Genomic DNA, 24,211 nt, shown 5'->3' with positions numbered 1-24,211 from the left:
AAAAGAATTTTTTTTTTTTTTTTTTTTTTTTTTTTTTTTTTTTGATGTAATAATAAATTTTCATTTTCTTTATTAAAACAATATGATTTTATTTTATAATTAACAATAAAATGAGGGATTATTTAGTTAAATATAACAAATATTTAAAGTATGATATCTCTTTAATTATAGAAAATGAGGATGAAAAAAACAAAAATTTAAAAGATGAAAAGAATATGAAAGATAAAAATATTGTAAGAGTTATTGAAGAAATAAGAAAGAATTTAAAATCTAACATACTATATAAAAATGACAATAAAAATGTTTTTTTCAATGATCCTATTTATCAATTTTTCCCTAGTAAATGTACAAAAGAAAAAAATGTAGAAAGTATTTCTTATGTTTCTAGAGTTGCAAATGAAGAGGATACATTAATATGTCTTAGAAAAATTTATGAAGTTATTGCTAATATGTATGCAGAAAATTTTGTCATAAAAAAAGAATTTTTAGATGATTTACTGAATATTTTCATGGAACTATGCAGACAGGTATTTAAGACTTTCAAAAAAACATTATTAAAATGGAATTATAATTTTAATATATATATATATACATATATAATATAAATATAGGTTTCAGTTATGTGCTTTCAAAGAGGATTTCTTTTAAAAAAGTTATTTAACTATAATGTTATGTTACTAAATCAATATCATAAATTAGTCAAGTATAAAATATTTCAAAATATAAATGTTTTTCCAAAATTATTTTAAAAAAAAATTAATATAAAAAAAGTGATATGGATATACATGATAAAAATCATTAGTATGCATTAAGAAAACTTTCTTCTATTTTTATATCTTATATAATTTTATTTTTTTTTCCTTTATTTCTTTTTAGATCATCTCTAGTATTTAATATAAAGAAGCAAATAAAGCAGAATGAAATATTAAGCAATTTAAACAATGAAATAGAAATAAAAAGAAATGCAATTAATTCATTAAAAATTAAAATAATAAATACGGAAGAAATGATTGAAAATGAAACAATAAATGCAGAAAAGGAACTATCTGAAGTATTGATCTTCAGAAAAAAAATTTATCATAAAAATATTTTATTTTATATTTTTATTTTTATAATTTATAGGTAAATATGATATATCAAAATAAAATAGATAAGTTGAAAAAAAATAATCAAAGAAATAAGGATGAATTTACAAGAATACTACAGTTATAAAAAAAAAAAAAAAAAATAAATAAATAATTATAAAATATTTTTCTTTTATTTTTAATTTTTTGATGTATAAATAAAATTTACATTTACATTTTAAAGATTAACAATATTATAAAAAATAAAATGTTTTTTAAATTTTAAAAATAAGTACATACAAAAAAAAAAAAAAAAAAAAAAAAAAAAAAAAAAAAAAAAGATTAAATATTTTACGAAACACAAAAAATAACAAAAATATTTACGGTCTACAATAAAAATATTTACAATAATGTTTCTATGAAAAGTACAACTAAAATAATTAAGAGACTGTTACTTGCAGTTAAGAAAAATGAACTTCCTTTATCAGTACCTTTAATATCTTGTTCTGTTATATATTCTTCCCCAGATTCTACAGTTGTTTCTTCCACAATATTTTCATTATTTTCATTATTGTTATCTTCTTTTTTAATTATCTTAATTGTATCTTCTATGTTTTCATCATCTTCTCCTTTAATTGTAACATCATCATCGATTTCTTCATCTTTTTCATTTTTCTCATTATCTTGTTCTTCATGTTTATTGCCTACTATTTCATTTATATATTTAAGTAAATTATCATTCATGCCTTCATCTTGTTCGACATCTAACAAGTTTTTCTCATCTAAGCTTTCATCAATAATTTCATCTTCAATTATATCTTCATTTTCCTCGCTTGATAACGAGCTTAATTCATTTAAGACATCTTCATCAAATAATTCTTTTTCTTCACCTAATAATTTTTCTTCTTCATTTCCCATTAATGTTTTCAGTTCATCAGGTTCATTTTCTTCTTCTAATGTTTCTTCTTCATCTTCTTTTACATCTTCATCTGTTTCATCATCTTTTTCTTCTTCCTTAATTTCTTTCATATTTTCTTCTAAAATTATTTCTTCATTATTATCTTTTGCTTCAATTTTTTCTCCGTTATCTCCTTCTTCAATTATTTCTTCCTTATCTTCTTTTACTTCTTCAACCATTTCTTCTTTATCTCCTTTTATATCTTCATTTGTTTCTTCTTTATCTTCTTTTATATCTTCAATTGTTTCTTCTTTATCTTCATTTATATCTTCAATTGTTTCGTCTTTTTCTTCTTTATCTTCTTCGTCCATTTCTTCTTCTTCTTTATCTTCTTCGTCTGCTTCCTCTTCATCTTCTTCGTCTGCTTCCTCTTCATCTTCTTCGTCTACTTCATCTTTATCTTCTTCGTCTACTTCATCTTTATCTTCTTCGTCTACTTCATCTTTATCTTCTTCATCTGCTTCGTCTTTTTCTTCTTTATCTTCTTCACCAGTTTCGTCTTTTTCTTCTTTATCTTCTTCATCTGTTTCGTCTTTTTCTTCTTTATCTTCTTCATCTGTTTCGTCTTTTTCTTCTTTATCTTCTTTATCTGTTTCGTCTTTTTCTTCTTTATCTTCTTCATCTGTTTCGTCTTTTTCTTTATCTTCTTCGTCTGTTTCGTCTTTTTCTTTATCTTCGTCTGTTTCGTCTTTTTCTTTATCTTCTTCGTCTGTTTCTTCTTTTTCTTTATCTTCTTCGTCTGTTTCTTCTTTTTCTTTATCTTCTTCGTCTATTTCTTCTTTTTCTTCTTTATCTTCTTCATTCATAGATTTATCTGTTTTATCTATAAAATCAAATGTAGTTGATTGGCTTCCAACAAAATCATTTGATCTATTTAAGTCATAATATTTCTTAAGTATATTATCTTTTTCAACAAACAACTCTTGTAAATTAATACTTCGCGCCAAATCATATAAAATATTATATCTTTCAATTTCTTTATCAATTTCTATTTCTTTTTCCTTCACTTGTCTGAAACCTAGAAACAATAATACAATAAGTTTATTTAGTCTTCTTCTATTACTCCAACTCTTTTTCTTATCTCCAACAGCATTGAGATAACGAACAACATTTAGAAGTACACTGTCACTATTTACTTTTGATAAATAATAGATCTCTTTCATGAAATTTTTGAAATTTTTTAGATTCAATGGATTTTTATAGCAGTATGCTTTAATGCACATTGCCTGAGTATTGAAAACTTCATTTTTTTCTAAATACAAAGCTCTTAAATTTTGTAATATTCTTTTTCTTAATTCACATATTTTATTTTTTTTTTCTTTTACATCTAATTCTTCTATATCATTAAATTCCCTTAATTCTTCTTCATCTAATTTTCCTTTTTCATTAATTTTTTCTAAGCTCATTGGGACTGATTCAGGATAATACTTAAAGAAAATATTAGATGAAATCATACCATTATGATGAGGAAAATTATCATAATTTATTATCTCATCTACATCTTCATCAAATAAGTTAAATAAATACTGCTTCGATTCATTAAATATAGAAATATACTTTTTCCTATGTTCTCCAATTATTTTTTCTACTTTTCCTATTTTACCCAAATATTCCTTTAAATTTTTTAAAATAGTTACTTTAACATTATCTATTTTTTCTTTATCTATATCATTTACTCCAAGAGTTTCAATAACGAAATCATAATAAAATGAATAATCTGAATTTCTCTTTAGTTCATTATATCTATCTTCCAAAAGATCCAGTACTTCAAAAGGTTCATGTTTCATATCAATACTATTGGAAATACGATCTGCTAATTTTTTGAAAAGTTCTTCCTTTTTTGAAAATGCCTTCTCTAATTTAATTGATATATCTTTTTTTTTATTCAATAAATTTTTTTTAATATTTACATTTTCCTTCATTGCTTCTTTATTTTGTAAATATAACTCATATTGTTTTTTAATTTGTTTTTCATTTTCATTTATCTCTTTACTATCATTTTTATTTCCTTCATCATTTTCACCTATTATTACTTTATCTAGATATTCGTGTTCATTATCTATTGGATCAATTAGATCATTTGAAGAATCATCATCATCCCCTTTATCATATTCTTCTTCTTCATATTCATCTATAACATTTTTTCTGCAAATTATATTCAATGATACATAAGAGTTATTAATATAACATGGATTATCATCACCTAATAGAGATTTTGGTAATTCTATTGGATTTATAAGACAATCTTTATTGTCATCACACTCTTTTCTTATATGGCTTGAAATATCTCTAAGTTTTATTTCACAAAAAGGAGAGTGTAGAGTAGCACTATTAACATTTATGATACCACTTTGGCATACAACTGGATCATTATTTTTATTTTTTATAAAAAAAAAATATTGAGTATTAAGTTCCTCCAATAAAAATGAATTACTTAATAAGCATGTTGTTGATGTTTTTATTTCGTTTATATCTGATTCTACACATTCACTAACTTCAATACTATTTTTATTTCTAAATGCGTGTGTGTTTTTTCTCATATAATCAAAATAATACAGACATTTGTTACCCGAACATTTTTTTTCTACTTCATCTAAACAATTTTTATATATAATATGGTTTTGATCATTCATACATAATACCTCACAATGCAATATGTACAATTGCCCAATAGAACATCTGAAAAAAAAAAAAAAAAATATTAAAATATATGTGTAAAAGAAAAAAAAAAAAAAAAAAGTTCATTATCAATTATATGTATATATATTTTTTTTTTTTCTCTTTTCAGAATTATTTAAAACATATAATTTTCATTTATTAATGTAAATTCTTTTTATTTTGTCCTTTTTTTCTATACTTCAAAGAATTTTCTTCTCCGAATTTAATTATATCATTATGTACAAGGCAATTTGTTGGTAGAAAAATAGCTAATAATAAAAAACATAAACTAAAAAAAAAACTTTTCATTTTATAATTAAAACCTAATACAAAAGCATATAAAAAATTAAAGTAAATCAGCTATAATAGTTGCATATAATAAAAAATAAAAAAAAATTAAAAGGTCCTAAAAAAAAATAATAAAAATAGAAAATTTTAAAAACTATTAAAAAAAATAAATATAAAACTTAATATATCTGTACATATAAACTAGTTTAAAAAAAAGCTATAGCTTTTCTTTCACTTTTTCTTCTGTTATTTTTTTTTTTTTTTTCCTTTTATTTTAATCTATCAAATAAGAATAAAAGATAACTTTATTAAATATAAATTAAAAATCATAAATTATATTCAATAATTTAAATTTATATTAATACATCAATAAGGAACAAATTTTCGTTTAATTCATACAATCTTGTACTACTGATCTAATAAATTTCTATATTTATATATAATATTTAAAGCATATATTTATTAAAATTCGTGTAGTTTTTACTTAATTTTAATAATATATATATGGCAACATCATTAAAGCAAAAATTTATTCTAGATTAATTTTATCTTATAAGGATATAAAAACACATGCATTCATGCATGCATAAGAAAAGAAAAAAAAAATATATAGATGGAATTTTTTTATTTTTTTAAATATTTGTTGATTTTAATGAAAAATGCTATAAAATTAGTGATACACTATATATTTTTAATTGTAATTTTTTTTATATTAAACTAATATTTATGTTAAAATTTTATTTTTTATAATGGAATTAGTATGCTTTTTTATATATGCCAAATCATTTTACTTCATAATTTCAATAATTTTTAACATTATGAGCATAATTTCAATATATATGTTATTTAGTCTTTTATATATATTATTATATTAATTTTTAGTAAAACACATGCACGAATTTTTAATAGATTTTATATTTTATTATTAAAAAAATTTTTTATAGAAGTTAAAAATATGAGAAAAGCTTTTTCATTGGTATTGCAGCATAATTATTAAAAAAGATGCATGCAACAAAATTTTACTGTTTTTCAAATTATTGAAAAAAAAGCTTAGCATCTATAATTCTTATTAGATAATAAACAAAATAATAAAAAAATCTAAATGCTTATAAACCAGGTAAATGTTTTTTTTAGTTATAAATTAAGTATTAATAATTATTAAAAAAAAAAAAAAGAATTCAAATTTTATTTAAATAGAACAATTATATGAATTATTTAAAAAATTTACGATATCTTTTTTGATGATTTTAATTTTTCTAACATTATTGCCATTTATATAATTATATAAAAGAAAATTTCATATAAAAACATTAGGATAAAAATGAAAATTTTTAAAATTGTTAAAAAAAAAGTTTATATTTAAATTTTTTTTAATTTATAAATTTAATGGAAATTTTTATATTCTAAATGGAACAAGAGGATTAAAATTAATTGTATAAATATAAATTTTTTCATCGTCTTTTAAGTAAATTACTTATAAAATGTAAAAAATATATAATTGAATACATAGATTCGACAAAAAAAAAAAAAAAAAAAATGTATGTAAAATATATAGAAAAAATGAAATGTTAGTAATAAACATCATGAGGATACTTAATAGAATATTATTTTATAAGTTAAAATTGTTTTCGAAAAGCAACAATAATACTTTTGTAAAACATATTAAATTGAATTAGTTAATATTTTTTTTAGTATTTTGTAATAAAAAAAAAAAAAAAATTTATATATAAATATATAGAAATTCAAAACATTTCATAAATAAAAATTTATTCAACAAAATTGAGATTAATTCCAAGTGTTTACAAAATATTTTTAAATTTATAAAAATCCTTATTACAATCAAATAACATATATTGAATACTTCATTTTTCTTTTGAATATTTGAAAAAAAATTAAGAATATATTTTTTTTAAATTTAGATAAATCATATTTTAATTAATAATGATAATATAAATATGATAATATTTTTTTATTAAAATTTTAAAGTCTGTTATATATATAAAAATGAAAAAAATAAAATAATTAGTATTTTCATTATCATTTAAAATAGTAGAAGATACTTCATTTTTTCGTAAGTTTTTTTTTCAAATTTTCCATATAATTCTTTTTGGTGTAAAAGTCGAACAGTATATAAATAACATGTATATTATGTGAAAAAAGCAAAAAAATAATTCTAAAAATGAAATTAAATATTTATTTTAATGTAATATTTGAATTTTTTGTTGTATCTAAAAAAAATATGTTTAGGTTACAAAAAAATTCTCCAATAATGAAAATATAAGATGGTTTTTTTCATTTTATCTATTTTCCTTTTTTTTTTTTTATTTATATTTCTATTTTTTTTTTTAAATAGAAAATAAATAAGAAAAAAAAAAATAAATAAATAAGTACTCTAAAGAAATAACAGGAAACTAACATTATTATAAAAAATTGATTCATGAATATCTATATAACGTAAAACATTTTAATTTTAAAGATAAATGAAAAAAAGAAACTTAAAATTCAAAGAGGAAAATTTACCAATGCCAATAGAAAAAAAAAAAAAAAAAATTTTTAATTTAAAGTAGATTAAAAGTAATATAAGGAAATTTCTAAATAGAAGTTTTAAAGTTACATAGTGTTTTTAACAATTAAAAAAATTTTATTCTACCTTTTATAAAGAGAAAGAAAAAAAAAAAAAAAAAAAATGAATTATTTTAATAATTCAGAAGGAATAAATAATAACATAAAAACATATGACAATATCTCAAATAATTCAAATAGTAAATTTATAATGAAGGATAACAATAATATGAAGAAGGGTAATAATATTAATAGTTTAAAAAATTTTTTAAATGGTAATAGAAGATATATATATGAATATACAAATAATTTTGATAACAATAATACATGTTCAATGGATATTGGTGGAACATTAATAAAAATAGTTTATGCAAGTGATAGCTATGTTTATGATGAAAATGAATATACTTGCAATAAGCATTTAGAAATAAAAATTGGAATAAATAAATATATATATTTGAAATTTTTCAAGATAAATGAATTAGAAGAAGCATTGACCTTTCTAATAAAAAATAACTTAACTAAAAATAAAATAATTTTAACAGGAGGGGGATCCCACAAATATTTCTATACTATAATAGAAAAGTTAATACTTCATAGAATAATTAAGGAAGTAACATTTTCTAATAAGTTATATATATCAAAACAGCATTATTGTGAAAAATCCTCTATATTACATATAGAAGTTTGTTTAAATAATAGTGGTAATGAAGAAAATATATTTAATGAAAAATGTTTTTCTGGAATTAATTGTGAAACAGTTAAAATTTATTTATCTAAATCAAATAAAAATGAAATATCTACGGTCGAATCTGAAAAATGTACACAAAAAAAAAACATTGAACATAATTACTTGAATGATAATCAAAAGAATTTTAAAAATAATTTAGAAAATGATATGAATATTAAGAAGAATTTTGATAATATAGGTAATGAAAATAATGTAAAAAATTATAATAATTATAATTATAAGGAGAAAAAAAAAGAAAATGATAATATCAGTGATAGTAGTAATGAACAAATAATTTTCAATGGAGAACTAATTTTAGAATGCTCTAGGAGAGATGAAATGAAAAGTATTATTAATGGAATCCATGTCTTATATAATGTAAAAAATTCAATAGTAAGATATGATTTTTTATTTAAAACTGAAGTTCCTGTGAAAATTAAGCTCCCTTTTTATCCATTTTTAATTGCAAATATTGGATCAGGAGTATCCATTTTAAAATCAGAGGGTTTTGGGAATTTTAAAAGAATAGGAGGAACAGCAATTGGAGGAGGAACTTTTATGGGATTGGCGCAAATGATATTAGGAGAAATTACTTTTGAGGAGTTAATAATGTTAGCTGAAAAAGGAACATCCAAATTAGATTTAAAAGTTAAGAATTTAAGGGGAGACACATCTGGAAGTAGTTGTTTAAGTGATCAAGCGTTGGCAAGTAGCTTTGGATTCATTTATAATATTTACAAGAATAGAAAAAATTATAAAAACAAAGAATTTAATCAAGATATAGCTAAAAGCTTAATTTTAATGGTTTCATATAATATTGGATACTTAATATATTTATTAGCCAAAATTCATAATGTGAAAAGGTGAAGTTTTTAAAAAAAAATTAACAAAAAAAATAAATATATATATATATTTATATATAAAGAAACTCAAAAAATTACTAAAGATGTAATTTTTTTCTTTATGTAGAATATTTTTCTCAGGTAAATATATAAGTAATTGTGAATATATTATGGAATCATTAACATATGGTGTATATTATTACTATTTTCATTATCATTCCAGAAGAAATAATTCAGATAATTCAGTAAATAACAAAATTAGACAAAATATTTTTAAGAATACATATGAGAAGAAGGAGGATCAAATGAAAAATTTACATTATTCGAATAAGCATCTAAATACTTGTCTTTCTTGTGATTTTGTAATAAAAAAAAAAAAATTATTTGAATATTTTTTTTATTTTCATTATATTATTTTCTGTTTATTTAAATATATACATATATACATAAAAAGATTATTGATAAATATTTACAAATATATTAAAATGCACTTGCACACAGAAATACATTGATAAACAAAAAATTACATTATTTATTTACTTTTCTGCATTGTACATATATTTTATAATATATTTCCGTTCATTTTCAATATATTGATTAAAATAATTCTGAATATTAAGATAAAAATCTTTATTTAAAGTATTAAAAATTTTCTCTATTCTATTTTTCACTTTAAGAATTTTCTGTTATTACCGTGTGTAAATTATCTTATTTTATCCTTATTTCTTTTTTTTTTTTTTTTTTACTTTATTTTATTTTTATTATTTATTTCATATTATTATTTTTTATCTTTTATTTTATTTTTCTTTTTTGAGTTATTGTAAATAAAAAATAGTTAAATTTTAACATATAATAATATTTTTTTTTTTTAAGGATGGTACTAATAAAGATGTGAATGATGATTGCTTGCCTGAGGTTTTATTTCTTAAGCATGATGGTTATTTAGGCGCCATTGGATGTTTTTTTTCATAATTCTTATTTTTTCTATAGAATATTTACATATATACATATATTTTAAAGATTTTTAATATATTCAGCTATTTTATTAACTATTTTTTTTCATTTCATTTTTTTTAAATTAGTAAATACTTATTTTTAATACAAAAAGAAATTTTACTAATTTTAAATTATGAAGTTAAAAAAATAAATTTTTTTTTTTTTTTTTTTGCTTTTAATCTTTTATAAATATCAAATAAAAAAAAAATAATTTTTTTTATTTACGTATTAAAATGTGCAAAATTTTTCATGTTAATTTTTTTTTTTTTTTTTCACAAATATAATTTAATTTTAATCATTTATATAATAGTTTCATATTACACATTTTGCACATGTTAATTTCTTTTTTTTCTTTTTTAATTGAATTATAAAATTTTAACAGAAATAATTTATTTTAACTAATTTATAAATATATATTCTTTATTATTTATATTATTAAATTATTCATTATCATATTTAAACTAACAAAAATGAAGAATAAAAAGATAATTTAAAGGTAGGAAAAAATATTAGGAAAGGTAGAAGAAATTTAGATTATTTATTTCATCTTTTAACATAAATTAAAAAAATATATATGCATATAAAGGTTTACTAAAGTATATATTCTTATTAAAACATACTTTTATATTGCTTAATATAATAATATAAATGAAATATTTAAAAAATTAGAAAGGTTAACTTATTCTACATAAATGAATTTATGAAAACCAAGAAAAACAAATATTATTATTTAAAAAAAGTAACGTAAATATGATAAACTTCACTGTAATATTTTTATGCATTTATCATTTAATTTTATCATTATTAGGATCTTTATTTTTTGAAAATTACTTATTTAAGGATTTTGAAAATAGCTTTAGCTTAGTAAAAATAATTTTTTGCTTTTCATTTGTTCTATGTCTATCATTACTTTCTATGATTTTATTTGAGATATTAGGGTTCATAACTACTACAATAAAGCTTTTTATATGGTATATTGATATAACTCTTTTAATTTTATTTATTTACCTAATTATTCCTGTTAGCCTAATATATACATATGTTACGTATGAAGATGAAAAGATTTCAAAGAGCTTATTTAAATTTAAATATTTTTATACTACTTTAACCAAAATGAAGCATAAAAAAATAAATGAACTTGAAGAAGATAAAACAAATTTTATGAAAAGGTTAGTTTATATTAGTGAAGACTTGATTTCAAAAATGAAAAATTATAATAAGAAAATAAAAAAAAGAAATAAGCAAAAAATTCTTAAATTTTTTATTGGGTGCCTTTTTTTTTTACCTATAATATGGTTTACCTTTTATAAAATATCAATGATTACATTAAAAAACAACAGTGATGTTTATGATAAAGCAGATATGTATAATATAGGTACTATTTTACAAGACAAATTTAATAAAATAAATAAAGAGTTTAACGAAGAATATGATATAAATAATGACAAAACAAATAATTCGCCATTTATTAAAATAATGAAAAATTTACTTATATATATATCTGTTACAGGTATGACTATAGTTAGTGCACTTTCAGCTTTTACTAGTCTATATTCTCCATACACTAACATAAGTAATTTTTTTTTTTTTGTTACAATTAAAAAAGTTAAAATAATCGAAAAAAAAATTAAATTTATAACAGATGAATTATCATCAAAGAAAAAAATGTTATTATTATACGAAAATTCTCATTTAATTAATAACTACTTTAAAAATATGAATGAAGCTACTTTTAATAATAAAGGATCTTATAGGGATAGAAATAATAATTACAAAAGAGATATAGAACTTGAAGATCTAATTACATGTGAATATAGCATTACACATAAAGATAAATATAAAATGGATGTACAAAATAATTTAAATTTTAATAAAAATATTAATATGTATAATACTCATAATACTAATACTATGAATAATAATACTATACACTACTGTTTAGACAATATCTCATATAATATTAATCATTTTAATAGTTTAGAAAATAATTTAAAGTGTAATAAATATGAATGTGAATCATTAAATAGTAATAATAATAATTTAAATAATCAATTTATTCAAAGTAAAAATAATTTTGAATATGATGAAGAAAAAAATAGAAAAGAATCTGAATATGCATGTTTTAAAAAATTTAAAAAATGCAATTTATATCTAGATAGTCACAAATCTATTTATAAAGATATATTTGAAACATTTATGAAGAAAGGAAAGAATTTTGATAGTATATTTAATATAAATGAAGAAATGTATAATATCAAAGAAATTGAAATGATGGAAAAAAAGGAATCAATAGTAGTAGAAGACAGTGGATTTAAAGGAACATATATTGATAAATCAATAATAAACACAAAAGAAAATATTAAAAATAAAATAATAACTCCATTTGAAAAAAGTATTAGTAGTAACTCCCTATATAAAAGAAATGTTAAGTCAGATAATTTTTGTGAAGATAAACATGTAAATTACAAAAGAAAATTTATTTTTTTTAAAACTAGAGAAGATAATTTTAACAGAAAAAGTGATACAGAAAAGGAATATGATTATTCAGAAGAAGGGAAAAATAAATCCTTCTTTTATAGATATGCTGTTTATTCTTTTAAAAAGATATTTCAAAATTATGATACTTTACCTCCAAATATTACAAATAAAGATAATATGAACATTAATAAAAAGTATATTTCTGCATTTCTTGTTAATAGCTTTCAAAAACCTTATAAAACTTTTCATAGTGTGAAAGAATTTTTCATAGGAAAAAAAAGAAATATTAACAAAAAGAAGAAGGAAATATTAATTCAAGATATAAAAGCTTTAGAATATATGGTAAAAAAATTATATTTTTTATTAGATGAAGTTATAAAAGAACAAATACGTATAAATCAGAGTACCACCTTTTTTGGTATACTTTTGTATTTATTAGGAATAGTTATGTCTATATTATGTGTATATAAAATTATAAAAACATGTTATATTATATATATGATAGAAATTCATTATAGATTTATTTCCACTTATAGTAATGGTCACGTGTTAATGCTATTTTACGCAAAAAATATGAATATTTCAATTATAAATGAATTGAAAAATGTGCTTCACATAGTTCACATAAACATTAACTTAGATAATTATGTTATTTCAATAACATCTATATTATTATTATGTTTTATTTTTACTAATTTAAAAACATTTATGGAAAAGATAATAAAGCTAAGATATTCTACTAAGTCATCTTTATATTCTAATTTAGCTATCTTGTTAATGTGCGAAATAATGGATTTATATTTTTCTGCTTATTGTATACAATTATTTGACTATTTACCTATTAAAGAGAAGATTAAAATGCTTTACATTTTTTTTAATAATAATTTATTAAATTTATTTAAACTAAAATATCATTTTGATTTTGTTTACGTTATATCTTTGTTTATTTCCCTTATTTTAATTAAATTTCATCATAAGCACAGAATAGAACAATTTAAAGAAATATAAATTTTGTGAATAATATAAAAATAATAATGAAATATGACATTATAAATTTTTTTTTTCTTTTTTTTAGTTATGTTTTAAAATAAATTAATGAAAAAAGATTTTAGATTAAATAAAAATAAAAAGGAGATTATTTTATCAATCCTCATATATGCCATAGAATAAGGCAATGTTTTTAAGAAAATATGTAAAAATAATAAATATTTTTATTTTTTTTAATTTATTAATAATAAAAAAAAAAAAATACATATATACATATATATATATGTATATAAATGAGTTAATTTTTACAATTATTTTTTGTTTTTATTGTCACGCTATTTTTAATTTAGATACATATTTTTTGCTTAATTTTACTTCATCTATCATTTTTTATTTATTCATTTCTTTATATATATATATATTATTGTTTAAATTCATTTATATATACTCAAATATTCTAGTCAATTTATTTTGAAACTATATAATATTTTTGTTAATTTACTAATTTGATGAAAAATATATAACACTAATATACTCAAAGTAACGTGTGCATACTTTTTCATTACTTTTATTTTAATTATAATGATTAATGAACTTAGGTTTTTAAAACTTTTTTTTTGTTAATGTTAATTTTTTTTTTTTTATTACGTTGATAAAAAAATTAATTCTGTAAATTCTGCTGAGTAAATAGTCCATAATTGGATATATGATCATTCCATGTTTTTTTTTGATGCAAAAGTGAGTTAATAATTTCAACTAATGAGTTTATATCAATTCTAATTTGTAGCATCGAATCTCTTTCTCTTAATGTAATGGTTTTATCTTTTATTGTTTGAAAATCAATAGTTACAGCAAATGGTATGCCAATTTCATCTGTTCTAGCATATTTTTTTCCAATAGATACACTCGAATTATCTATTTTTGACGAGATATCATATTCATTTAACAACATTTGAATTTGCTTGATGTAAGGATAAAATGCTTTATTATTTGATATAGATAATATGGAACATTTTATTGGAGCCAATTTATATGGCAATGCTAAATAATTTCTTTCTTCTTTATCATCAGTAAAGGATCTAATTCTAAATGAGTGTTCTAAAATGCAAAAAATAAGTCTTCCTATTCCAAATGAAGGTTCAATAACATTAGGTATAAAATTTTCTTCTTGCACTTTTTTTGTAAATTTCTCAAAAGAGACCATATCTCTAGTTAATTCAAAAGATAAGACATTAGTTGGACCATTACATATCTTTAAAATAAATTTGTTATTTTTATTTAATTCTTCATCAATACTTAACAAATCTTCATTGCTTTTCTCATTCAAAGCTTGGTATATTTTACTTTGATAATTTTTAAATGTATTCCCAATTTTTGCTTTGTTTGGAAAAATTTTGACACACTCTACTTCTATAGGTTCATTGTATTTTTCACATGCATATAAATTAGCACCCGTAGATCCCATGTGATTTTTCAAATCGTAAGCAGATCTATCAGCATGCCCAACAACTTCAATAAAACCAAAAGAAGTTAAAATTTCTGCATCCCAACAATCACTTGCATAATGGGCCATTTCCGTATTTAAATGTTGTCGAAATCTTATTCCATCTTTATTAATTCCACATTTTAGCAAAAATAAATAAGTTCGAGCAAGAAAATAGGCTAAAGCTTCATTACCTATTATTTTTTGTTCAACGGCTTCTTGTAAAGTTAAATTTTTTATAATTAATCCACTAGTTAGTTGATTATCTCTTGGAAATAGAGGTAGCATTAAGTGTTTATATAAATAATATTTTTCATGGAATTTTTTATTTGGATTTACAAAGTATTCAATTTCAGCCATTTGAAATTCTCTAACTCTTAACAAACCGTTTCTAGGAGATATCTCATTTCTAAATCCCAATCCTATTTGTGCTCCAGCAAAAGGCATTTTTCCACCATTATATTCCAATAATTTTCGGAAATTTACAAAAATACCTTGAGCTGTTTCAGGTCTTAAATAAGCTATGCTACTTAAATTCATTTCTTTTTCATTATCATTTTTACTATCATTTGAATTATTTTCTACTTCATCTTTTGGACCAATTTTTGTTTGGAACATTAAGTTGAAAGGAAAAGGATCTGATAAATTATTTTTTAAAGGTGATTTGATGTTATATTTCTTTATAACTTCTTTTATTTCTTCTTGATTCATACCATCTAGTTTTCTTATTATTAATTCAATATTTTCTATTTCTTTATTAATTTTTCCTTTTTCTTGGATCACATTATTCTCTTCATTATCTGCATTTTTTTTTTCTTTTTGATTCAGTAGTTCATCCTGCTTTTGAATACTTTTCTTTAATTCTTCTATTTTATTACTCAAAAATTCGGATAAATATTTATCTGCTCTATAACAATCTTTTGTAATTTCATCTTTCACCATTAAATCTGTAAATCTATCAACGTGACCTGATGTTTTTAAAACATTGTAAGGTGTAACACAAGTACTTGATATTTCTAGCATTTCATCATAATATATAAAATGATGTCTCCACATTTTTTCTAATTCTGATTTTAACAAACATCCAGATGGCCCATAATCAATTAAACCTGAAGTTCCTCCATATATATCAAATGCATTAGTGTAAAAAAACTTTCTTTTTATTAAATTTTCTAATTTAGAGCGATTTTCAATTAATTTTAATGGTTCACTTGGTACTAAATATAAATCTTTTAATTTCTTTTTTTTTTCTTCTAACAATTTTTCATTATTTTCGTATTCTCTTCTTAATTCTTCATCACTTATGCCTCTAATTGATTCATTTCTTTCAATTAAGGTGGATATCTCTTGGTTATATTTTTCTATTAAATTTTCAACTGTTTCTATTTTTTTAATATCCATTTTATTTATTACTTTTGAAAAAAGAGTATAATTCTTTTTTTTTTTTTTATAGGGCTCATTTAAAGAATAATATTCACTTCTTTTTAATTTGCTTAAACTAATAGTGTAACAATTATTTTTTATCTTTTTTAATTTTAAATTACAAATAAAACTATATGTTTTCCTTTGAAAAAACATAGAAAATATTATTATTCTTATAAATTTCATATACTATATTTCTGTTTAAAAAAAAAAAAAAAAAAAAATGAAGTGAAATAAGCAAAAATAAAATTTAGTAAAATAAAAATTCTTAATTCATTAAAACATTTAGGGGACTTAATAATTCTTAATTCATTAAAACATTTAAGGGACTATTTAATTTTTAGGATTACAAAAAAAAAAAAAAAATAAAATAAAATAAAATATCCAAATACTACTCTTTCAACAAAAGAGTTATATATATAGGGATGTATTATATGTAATGCTAATTTTTATAAAAAATAAAAAGAACATAAAACATTCTCTTAATATTTCTGCATTTATAAATTATTTTATTATTGTAAAAAAAATTGTTTTTATATTTAGTTTTATTCTAAATTTTTTTCATGTTCTATTTATTTTGATTCTTACAAAATGTTTAATAAAAATTATATTAATTTTGTTATTTTTTTGTTTTCTATTTAATGCTAATTTTTCCAAAAATCCTTGATTGTGTAAAAAGAAAAAATACTAATAAAATTTAATAAATGTAAAACTAGATTTTTAATATTTGAATTTTTACAAGTATAATTTTTATGCATAGATTTAAATTAACATTTTAAATATTTACCTTTTTATAAATAAAAAAAAAAAAAAAAAAAATAGATTTAAATAACACATATAACTCAAATAATTTATACAGGAAATGAGTTTAGTCAATAAAAAATTTTTCTTTCATATACAAAGGAATTAACATTAGATTTAATAAGACTAGAATTTATAGCCATATAAAAAATTCATATTTTTTATTTTATGTTATATTTTAAGTATAAAAATATATATATTCTTAATTTTTATTAATGCTCTTAAAATATGGATTAGCACTAAATGCTAAAACTATTTTTATTTTTTTTTTTTTATTTCAAATTAAATTATATTATATTAATAAATAAATTTAAAAAAAGAAAAAAATAAAAAATTATAAAAACAAACATATTTTTAAATTAAACTGCTTTTTAAGGCATTCACAAATTTATTTTTTGTAAGTAGATATATATATATATATATTTTAATTAACCATACAATATTATAACATAATCATAACTTCTTCCTTTTGAAGGTTATAAATCAATAATTAAAATATGATGAAGAAATTTCAAATAAATAATTTAAAGTATATTGTATATTTTAATAAATGAAAAAAAAAAGTGCATAATTAAAAAAAATAAAAATATAACAATTAAAATAATTCAAGTGTAACAAAATATTTAATATAGTATAAATCATATTAATGAAAAGTTATATATTTTACAATTTTATTTTAACAAATTTCGAAAAAAAAAAAAAAATAAATAAATGTGCGAATATATATTATTTATTAATAATTAATTTTTTATTATATTAAAATAGTTATTTTTGTAAAAAACTTTTGCGATTTTGTGAGGAAAACATACAATACAAAATATATAAGTTAAAGGATTTTGTAATATATTTAAAGAAAAACAAAAAAGACATAAAATCTATTATTAATTTTAATGTGTTTGTTTATTTAAAAAAGATAATTTAATTATTTATTTTATAATTCATTTATATGCATTTAACAGATCATCTATCTCTAATAAATTATTATAAGAAAATTTTTTAATAACTTTTTCTCCCTTTTCTTCTAAAATTTTTTCTATATTTGTCTTCCCATCTTGAAACCATCCTAATTGATCAGATATTAAGTGAAGATTATCACAAGATGGACATCTAATAATTACAACTCCATTATAATATGCTTGTTTAGAAAACTTTTTTGCACTTTTTTTTTCACATATTTTACATGTAAACATTAAAACTAAGTATTCTTTATTTTTTTTTTCTTCTGCTAATTCACTACTTCCTTCATTTTCTTTTTTTTTATTTTTCTCTTCATTTACCTCTATTAAACTTTCATTTGTGGATTTTTCATTATTATGGCATGTTTTTGTTAAATTAATTTCTTTATCACTTTGATATACAAATGTTTCTCCCTCCTTATTGTTTAATTTTTTCCCCTCTATCTCTATGTTATTAATATTTATTATTTTGTTATTTGATGTTTCTTTAGCATTTTTATTTTCTTTTTCATTTTTTGTAGTAAATTCTTTTTTAAAAAAAATTAGAGAGTTACAACTGTTAATTTTTACAATGTTGTTGTTTGAAAGAACATTTTTTGAATTAAAACAATTATAACGATTTTTTAAAGTTGAATAAAAAATATATTTTTGCTTAAATTTATTTTTTGAAACTGAAATTCCACTTATAAGAGTTTTTTCAAAAATTTTCTTTAATAAATATTCAGTCATTATGTCTTTTTAAATATTCGTAAAAATTTTTAATACTCCATCCCTATAATGAAAAGATTTTAACATACATATATATATGTTTTTTCTTTTTTTTTTTTAAATAATTTTCTAAAATATTCAGAATTTTAATTAAAAAAATTTTATTTTTTTCTATAATTTTAAGATTTTTATGAAAATTTTCTAGTTATACAACAAAATTGGAAGAATGAAAAAATAGGAAATTATATTTATATCTAAAAAAAATAAAAAAAAAAATTAAATGGAGAAAATTTTATATTATATTTAAATATGTGCTAAAATAATAAAAATAAAATCATGAAAACTATAAAGTATTTAACTTATATCTATAAAAAAAAAGAAAAAAAATTTTCTTAATTACAAACGTGTAATTTTTTTTTTTTTTTTTTTTTTTTTTTTTTTTTTTTAAATAAAAAAAAACGTTATTTAATTTACAAAAAAAAAAAAAAAAATTTTTTAAATTTCGATATGCACAGTAAAAATCATTAAAAATTTTAATTTACTAAAAAGTAAAAAAAGTTATAATTTTTTTTTTTTTTATTTATATAAAACTAAATTTTTATTATACTTTTTTTCTCATTAGATTTATCTTTTTTTAAAGTTTTTTTTTTTTTTTTTTTTTTTTAACTTTTTTCTTTTTTTTTTTTGTCTAATTATCCTTTTAATTATGCAAGAACTTAATTTAGAGAACATTAATATTAAAAAGGTTGAAGAAAGCAAAAATGAAGGAAATAAATTATTTAAAAATAAAAAATATAAGGAAGCATTAGATATTTATCTTGATATTATTTCATTTATTTGTTGTAAATTGTGTGATTCATCAAAAGTTAGAGAAGTTGTAAATTATTTTCAAAAAAATTGCGTTAAAGAAACAAATAACTTAAAAGAAGAAAATGAAAGCAAAAATAGTTGTGTTACTGATTTGCATATTATTAAAAATAATTTTGTAAAAGTATGTCATAATATATCCTTGTGCTATTATTTTCTAGAAAATTATGAAAAGTCTACTGAATATTGTTTATATATAAATGAAATAGAAAAAAATCATTTCAAAAGTTATCACACATTAGGCATGTGTTTTGAAAAATTAAAAGATTACAAAAAAAGTTTAAATTATTATGAAAGATGCAAAGTTGTACTTTTAAAAGAAAATTTAAATGAAAATAATAAAAAAGAATTAGAAAAAATTAATGAAAAGCTAAAATCCATACTAAATCTAATGGACAAAGAGAAATACTCTGAAACTACAACTATAGATAACATTAAAAAAATAATTTTAGATGAAAACAGTAAAGAAGAAGAAAAAATAAAAATGCTGCACTGTATTTATAATAAAAAGTTTTACATTCTTCTAAAGGAAAATGTATTTAAATTTTTATTTGATGTTATAAATAAAAGTGATAGTATCCAAATAGAGAAAATGTGTTTGTATGCTATATATAAAATAATTTCAAAAATGGAAATGGAAAGTATAAAGATAGAAAAAAATAAAGATGAAAATTATAAAAACAGAAAAATATGTATTAACAAATTAGATGATTTAAAATTTCAATTTTATTATGACATTGATTTTATAAAAATACTAATATCCTTCAATGAGTCATTTGATGAAAATTGGATAAATAATTATATAAAAAATAAAACCAAAAAATTAGAAAGTTTAAAATTTTCAAAGGATGAATTTATTTATAAATCTACAATAGATACCTTAGTGCACATAATAAATATAATAAAATATATTTATGTGATAAATAATGAAAACATTCTAAAAATAATTAATTTATATTATTTAAATAGTGATAACTATGAAATGTTGAATAATGGGATAAATGCAGTAATATTCTTATGCAAGAAAAAGAAAAATTTAACGCTAAATTCTGATAAAAAAAAAAAGACAATTTTTTTAGAAAAATTAGAAAAAAGCAGTGTAGATATAAAAAATTCCATAGTTGAATTTCATTTCTGTGATTCATATAAATATCCTGTTTGTGTTAATACAGAAATAAAAAAAATAATTCAAAATGCTATTGGGTTGTATGATAACTTTTCTAATGATGTTGAATACTGTTTAATATTGCTACTAACTTTGCTTAATGACAAAAACAGGCCTAATGAAAAAGATACTGAAATGAATGATTTGATATATGAAAGTATTGATTTATATTTTGACATAAAAGAAATATCAATTGAATGGTTCGTATGTGTTAAATGCCTTTTCTTGGTAGATAAAGATATTGTATTAAATTATTTAATAGGAAAAACAGAATATATGTTTCAGATTCTAAATTTTATTAATAATTCAATAGGAAGAAAACCCAAAGGCCATTTATCTCTTTATATAGATGTCTTATTACTATTATTAAATATATCAGAATTACGATTTATGTTAAATAATTATATAGATTTATATATAAATATTCTTAAAACATTAAATTATGATGAAAATTTTTTAAAATTACTAGTTGGCTCTTTTAAATTATACATGCACAATAAAGATTTCAAAGAAGAAATAATAAAAAATATAGATTTATTTTTTTATTCTAAGGAAATGTTAAAAAAATTTCTCTTAATCTACGATAAAGAAATTATGGACAATTATGCAAATCCTAGTGGGGTTATTGAAAATAATTATTTATCTAAAGATAAAAGAGAATGTGTAGATTTAACAAGAATAAGTGAAAGTTTAGATGAACATAATAATTTAGTTTGTCTTGAAAAAAATATAGAAAAAGATTCTTTAACAAAAAGAAAAAATTTAGACAAAAATAGTGTAATAAAAAATGATGAAAATATAAAAAGTAAAAAAAATTGTGAGCTTGTATGTAAAAATAAAAAAAATGATAATACAGGATACGAAAGAATGCTAAAAGATATAATAGAAATGTTATTTTATTTAAGTTTACACATTGAATTTAAAAAACAGCTATTAGAAGAAAAAAATAATTATATTTTATTTGTTTTAATAAGAATAGGAGAACATATTAATAAAAAGAAATTAGATAATACATATAAATATATATATTGTAACACAATAAATAATTTAATTTTAACAAGAGCAGATGAAAAAATGAGAAGAAGAGAAATTAATAAAGCTAATTTATCCAATTTTGATAATGAACAAATAGAAGCATTAGAACAATTCTATGATAAGTTGCCAAATACAGCGAAACCAAAAATTGATCCATTATATGATTATGGAGATAGTGATACAAGTAATAAATTAATTTCTTTATTATTATATAATGAGAAATATCAAAACAATATTAATGAAAAAAGTTGTTCAGATTTACCAAAAATTACATATAAAAATGGAACAATTATTAATACTATTTATAATTTTATTAATAGCAACTTTTTTACAACAAATATTGCTGAATCAGTTTGTGATATCATTTCAAAATTCGTAAGAGATACAAATAATATTGGTATAGTACTTGTTAATAATGGCTTGAAGGCATTATTATTAGCTTCCAAGCATATTAATAATAAAAAAAGTTGTATATATGCATTAAGTGAAATATTTATATATACAAATCCCAAATTAATTCATTTTTATGAAGCATATGATTCTTTGCCTTTATTGATTGATCAAATGCATCAAGAAGAAGAATTTTTAGTATTTAAAACTTTAATGGCTATAACTAATATATTAACTATTGATGAGAATATAGCTGTAAAAGCTATACAATTAAATTTATGGAATAAATGTTTTGATATTTTATCATCAGAGAATGACTGCTTAAGATCGGCTAGCTTAGAATGTATATGTAATTTGTGTGCGCAATCTTATGTTCATCAGTATATTTATGATAAGTATCAAAAACTTGTTAAAGGAAATGAAGAATGTCAAGAAATAAATTTTGTTGACATTCAAATAATTTATTCTTTTACTTTAGAATTTGAAAATTACAAAGCTGTGTTCGCTGCGACAGGAGCTTTAGGTATGCTATCATCCGATTTACGTTTACCATTTTATTTAATTAAAACAAAAGGTTTCAATCATATTTTTTCTTCTTTTCAAAAAACAAATGATCAGAATATTCTTTTACGTATATTAACATTTTTTAATAATATAATATTAAGTGAAAACATCCCTGATGATACAATAAGAAAAGTAAGAGAATATGTTAATAAAAAAGAAGGTTTAAACGAAGAAAATATGCAAATTTCCAATTTAATTCTTCAATAAATATTTTATCATATACATAATTTTATAATTTTATAATATTTTCACCATTAATCCATTTATTTATAAAAATACACTTTTTTTTCATTTACATATTTTTTTTTAGTAAATTTTTTGTTATATATGTATATGTTTTCTTTAATAGACAAAATAAAAAAAAAAATTTTATTACAAATAAATGTAGGCATATATTTTTCATGTAGAAAAATTAAAAATGTCATCACGCAAGCATTTGCTTAACTATCACTTTTGCACATATATTATTTTTCTTTTAGAATAAGTTTTATGTATTCATTTAATTATATGATTTATTTTCATTTTAAAATTCTGTTTCATACTTTTATTTTTTTCATTAAGTTTATATATTTTACCCTCACTAACATATTTACTAAAAAAATATCTAAAAAAAATTAAAATTAAAAATAAAAAACCTTCTTTAAGAATAATATATAGACTTTTTTATATTATTAAAAAATCAAACTTGAAAGTAGTATTTAAAAATTCAATGGAAATTTTTGCATTACATGGAAATGTAAGAGTAATATATATTATTAAGGAAATTTTCCTAGATTAAGTATAAACTATTGATTAAATAAAATATTTTTATCTATAATTAAATTAAAAACTTTTTAAACAAATATTTAAGAACGTACGTATTAAAAATGAAATATACTTTAAATTTATCATGAAAAAAAAAGTGATTTAATTTAATTCATATATATTAACAAATAAGTTTATACTTAATTTGTTTGTTATTTACAATATATGTTCCATTTTCTTTTAGTTATATTCAAAGTTATGTTCCTTTTATAAATGTTTGTACTTAGTGTATATAATTATGTATATACAACTATCAAAATAAAATAAATATGCATGTAAATTAATTAATTATTTTTATTTGTATAAATAATAACTACATACAAAGAATTCATTCATTTTTATATAACCAAAATGTTAATTTTAATAAAACTTTTTATCATATATTTGATGTATTTTGTTGTTGGAACAACATATGTTTTAATACCATAATGTTCTTATTCATAAAAATAATAA

The 24,211-nt window shown here is 19.1% G+C and overlaps 7 protein-coding genes across 7 annotated transcripts; 4 read left to right on the top strand and 3 right to left on the bottom strand.

The window, feature by feature from the left end:
• Window positions 1-110: 110 nt before the first annotated feature.
• PGAL8A_00292600 (dynein-associated protein, putative) lies at window positions 111-1,212 on the top strand (the record flags this gene model as incomplete). Its single annotated transcript, XM_028671926.1, has 4 exons — window positions 111-527; window positions 612-703; window positions 877-1,051; window positions 1,123-1,212. 4 exons carry the CDS (start codon window positions 111-113, stop codon window positions 1,210-1,212), a joined length of 774 nt encoding a protein of 257 aa, XP_028528530.1.
• Window positions 1,213-1,466: 254 nt separating this feature from the next.
• On the bottom strand, window positions 1,467-4,989 carry PGAL8A_00292500 (surface protein P113, putative; the record flags this gene model as incomplete). Its single annotated transcript, XM_028671925.1, has 2 exons — window positions 1,467-4,701; window positions 4,880-4,989. 2 exons carry the CDS (start codon window positions 4,987-4,989, stop codon window positions 1,467-1,469), a joined length of 3,345 nt encoding a protein of 1,114 aa, XP_028528529.1.
• A 2,665-nt stretch (window positions 4,990-7,654) lies between these two features.
• On the top strand, window positions 7,655-10,074 carry PANK (pantothenate kinase, putative; the record flags this gene model as incomplete). The annotated part of the gene is made up of 3 exons (XM_028671924.1): window positions 7,655-9,123; window positions 9,230-9,464; window positions 9,976-10,074. 3 exons carry the CDS (start codon window positions 7,655-7,657, stop codon window positions 10,072-10,074), a joined length of 1,803 nt encoding a protein of 600 aa, XP_028528528.1.
• Window positions 10,075-10,848: 774 nt separating this feature from the next.
• On the top strand, window positions 10,849-13,584 carry PGAL8A_00292300 (conserved Plasmodium protein, unknown function; the record flags this gene model as incomplete). The annotated part of the gene is made up of 1 exon (XM_028671923.1): window positions 10,849-13,584. The coding sequence occupies one exon, from the start codon at window positions 10,849-10,851 to the stop codon at window positions 13,582-13,584; it is 2,736 nt and encodes a 911-aa protein (XP_028528527.1).
• Window positions 13,585-14,224: 640 nt separating this feature from the next.
• On the bottom strand, window positions 14,225-16,654 carry PGAL8A_00292200 (glycine--tRNA ligase, putative; the record flags this gene model as incomplete). The annotated part of the gene is made up of 1 exon (XM_028671922.1): window positions 14,225-16,654. One exon carries the CDS (start codon window positions 16,652-16,654, stop codon window positions 14,225-14,227), a length of 2,430 nt encoding a protein of 809 aa, XP_028528526.1.
• Window positions 16,655-18,207: 1,553 nt separating this feature from the next.
• Window positions 18,208-18,954, bottom strand: PGAL8A_00292100 (zinc finger protein, putative; the record flags this gene model as incomplete). Its single annotated transcript, XM_028671920.1, has 1 exon — window positions 18,208-18,954. One exon carries the CDS (start codon window positions 18,952-18,954, stop codon window positions 18,208-18,210), a length of 747 nt encoding a protein of 248 aa, XP_028528525.1.
• Window positions 18,955-19,639: 685 nt separating this feature from the next.
• PGAL8A_00292000 (tetratricopeptide repeat family protein, putative) lies at window positions 19,640-23,161 on the top strand (the record flags this gene model as incomplete). The annotated part of the gene is made up of 1 exon (XM_028671919.1): window positions 19,640-23,161. The coding sequence occupies one exon, from the start codon at window positions 19,640-19,642 to the stop codon at window positions 23,159-23,161; it is 3,522 nt and encodes a 1,173-aa protein (XP_028528524.1).
• Window positions 23,162-24,211: the final 1,050 nt, after the last annotated feature.

Source organism: Plasmodium gallinaceum (genome assembly GCF_900005855.1).
Source record: "Plasmodium gallinaceum strain 8A genome assembly, contig: PGAL8A_v1_87, whole genome shotgun sequence".
Lineage (NCBI taxonomy): Eukaryota > Apicomplexa > Aconoidasida > Haemosporida > Plasmodiidae > Plasmodium > Plasmodium gallinaceum.
Note: the sequence above shows the minus strand (reverse complement) of the source record. Positions and strands in the feature narration are given on the sequence as shown.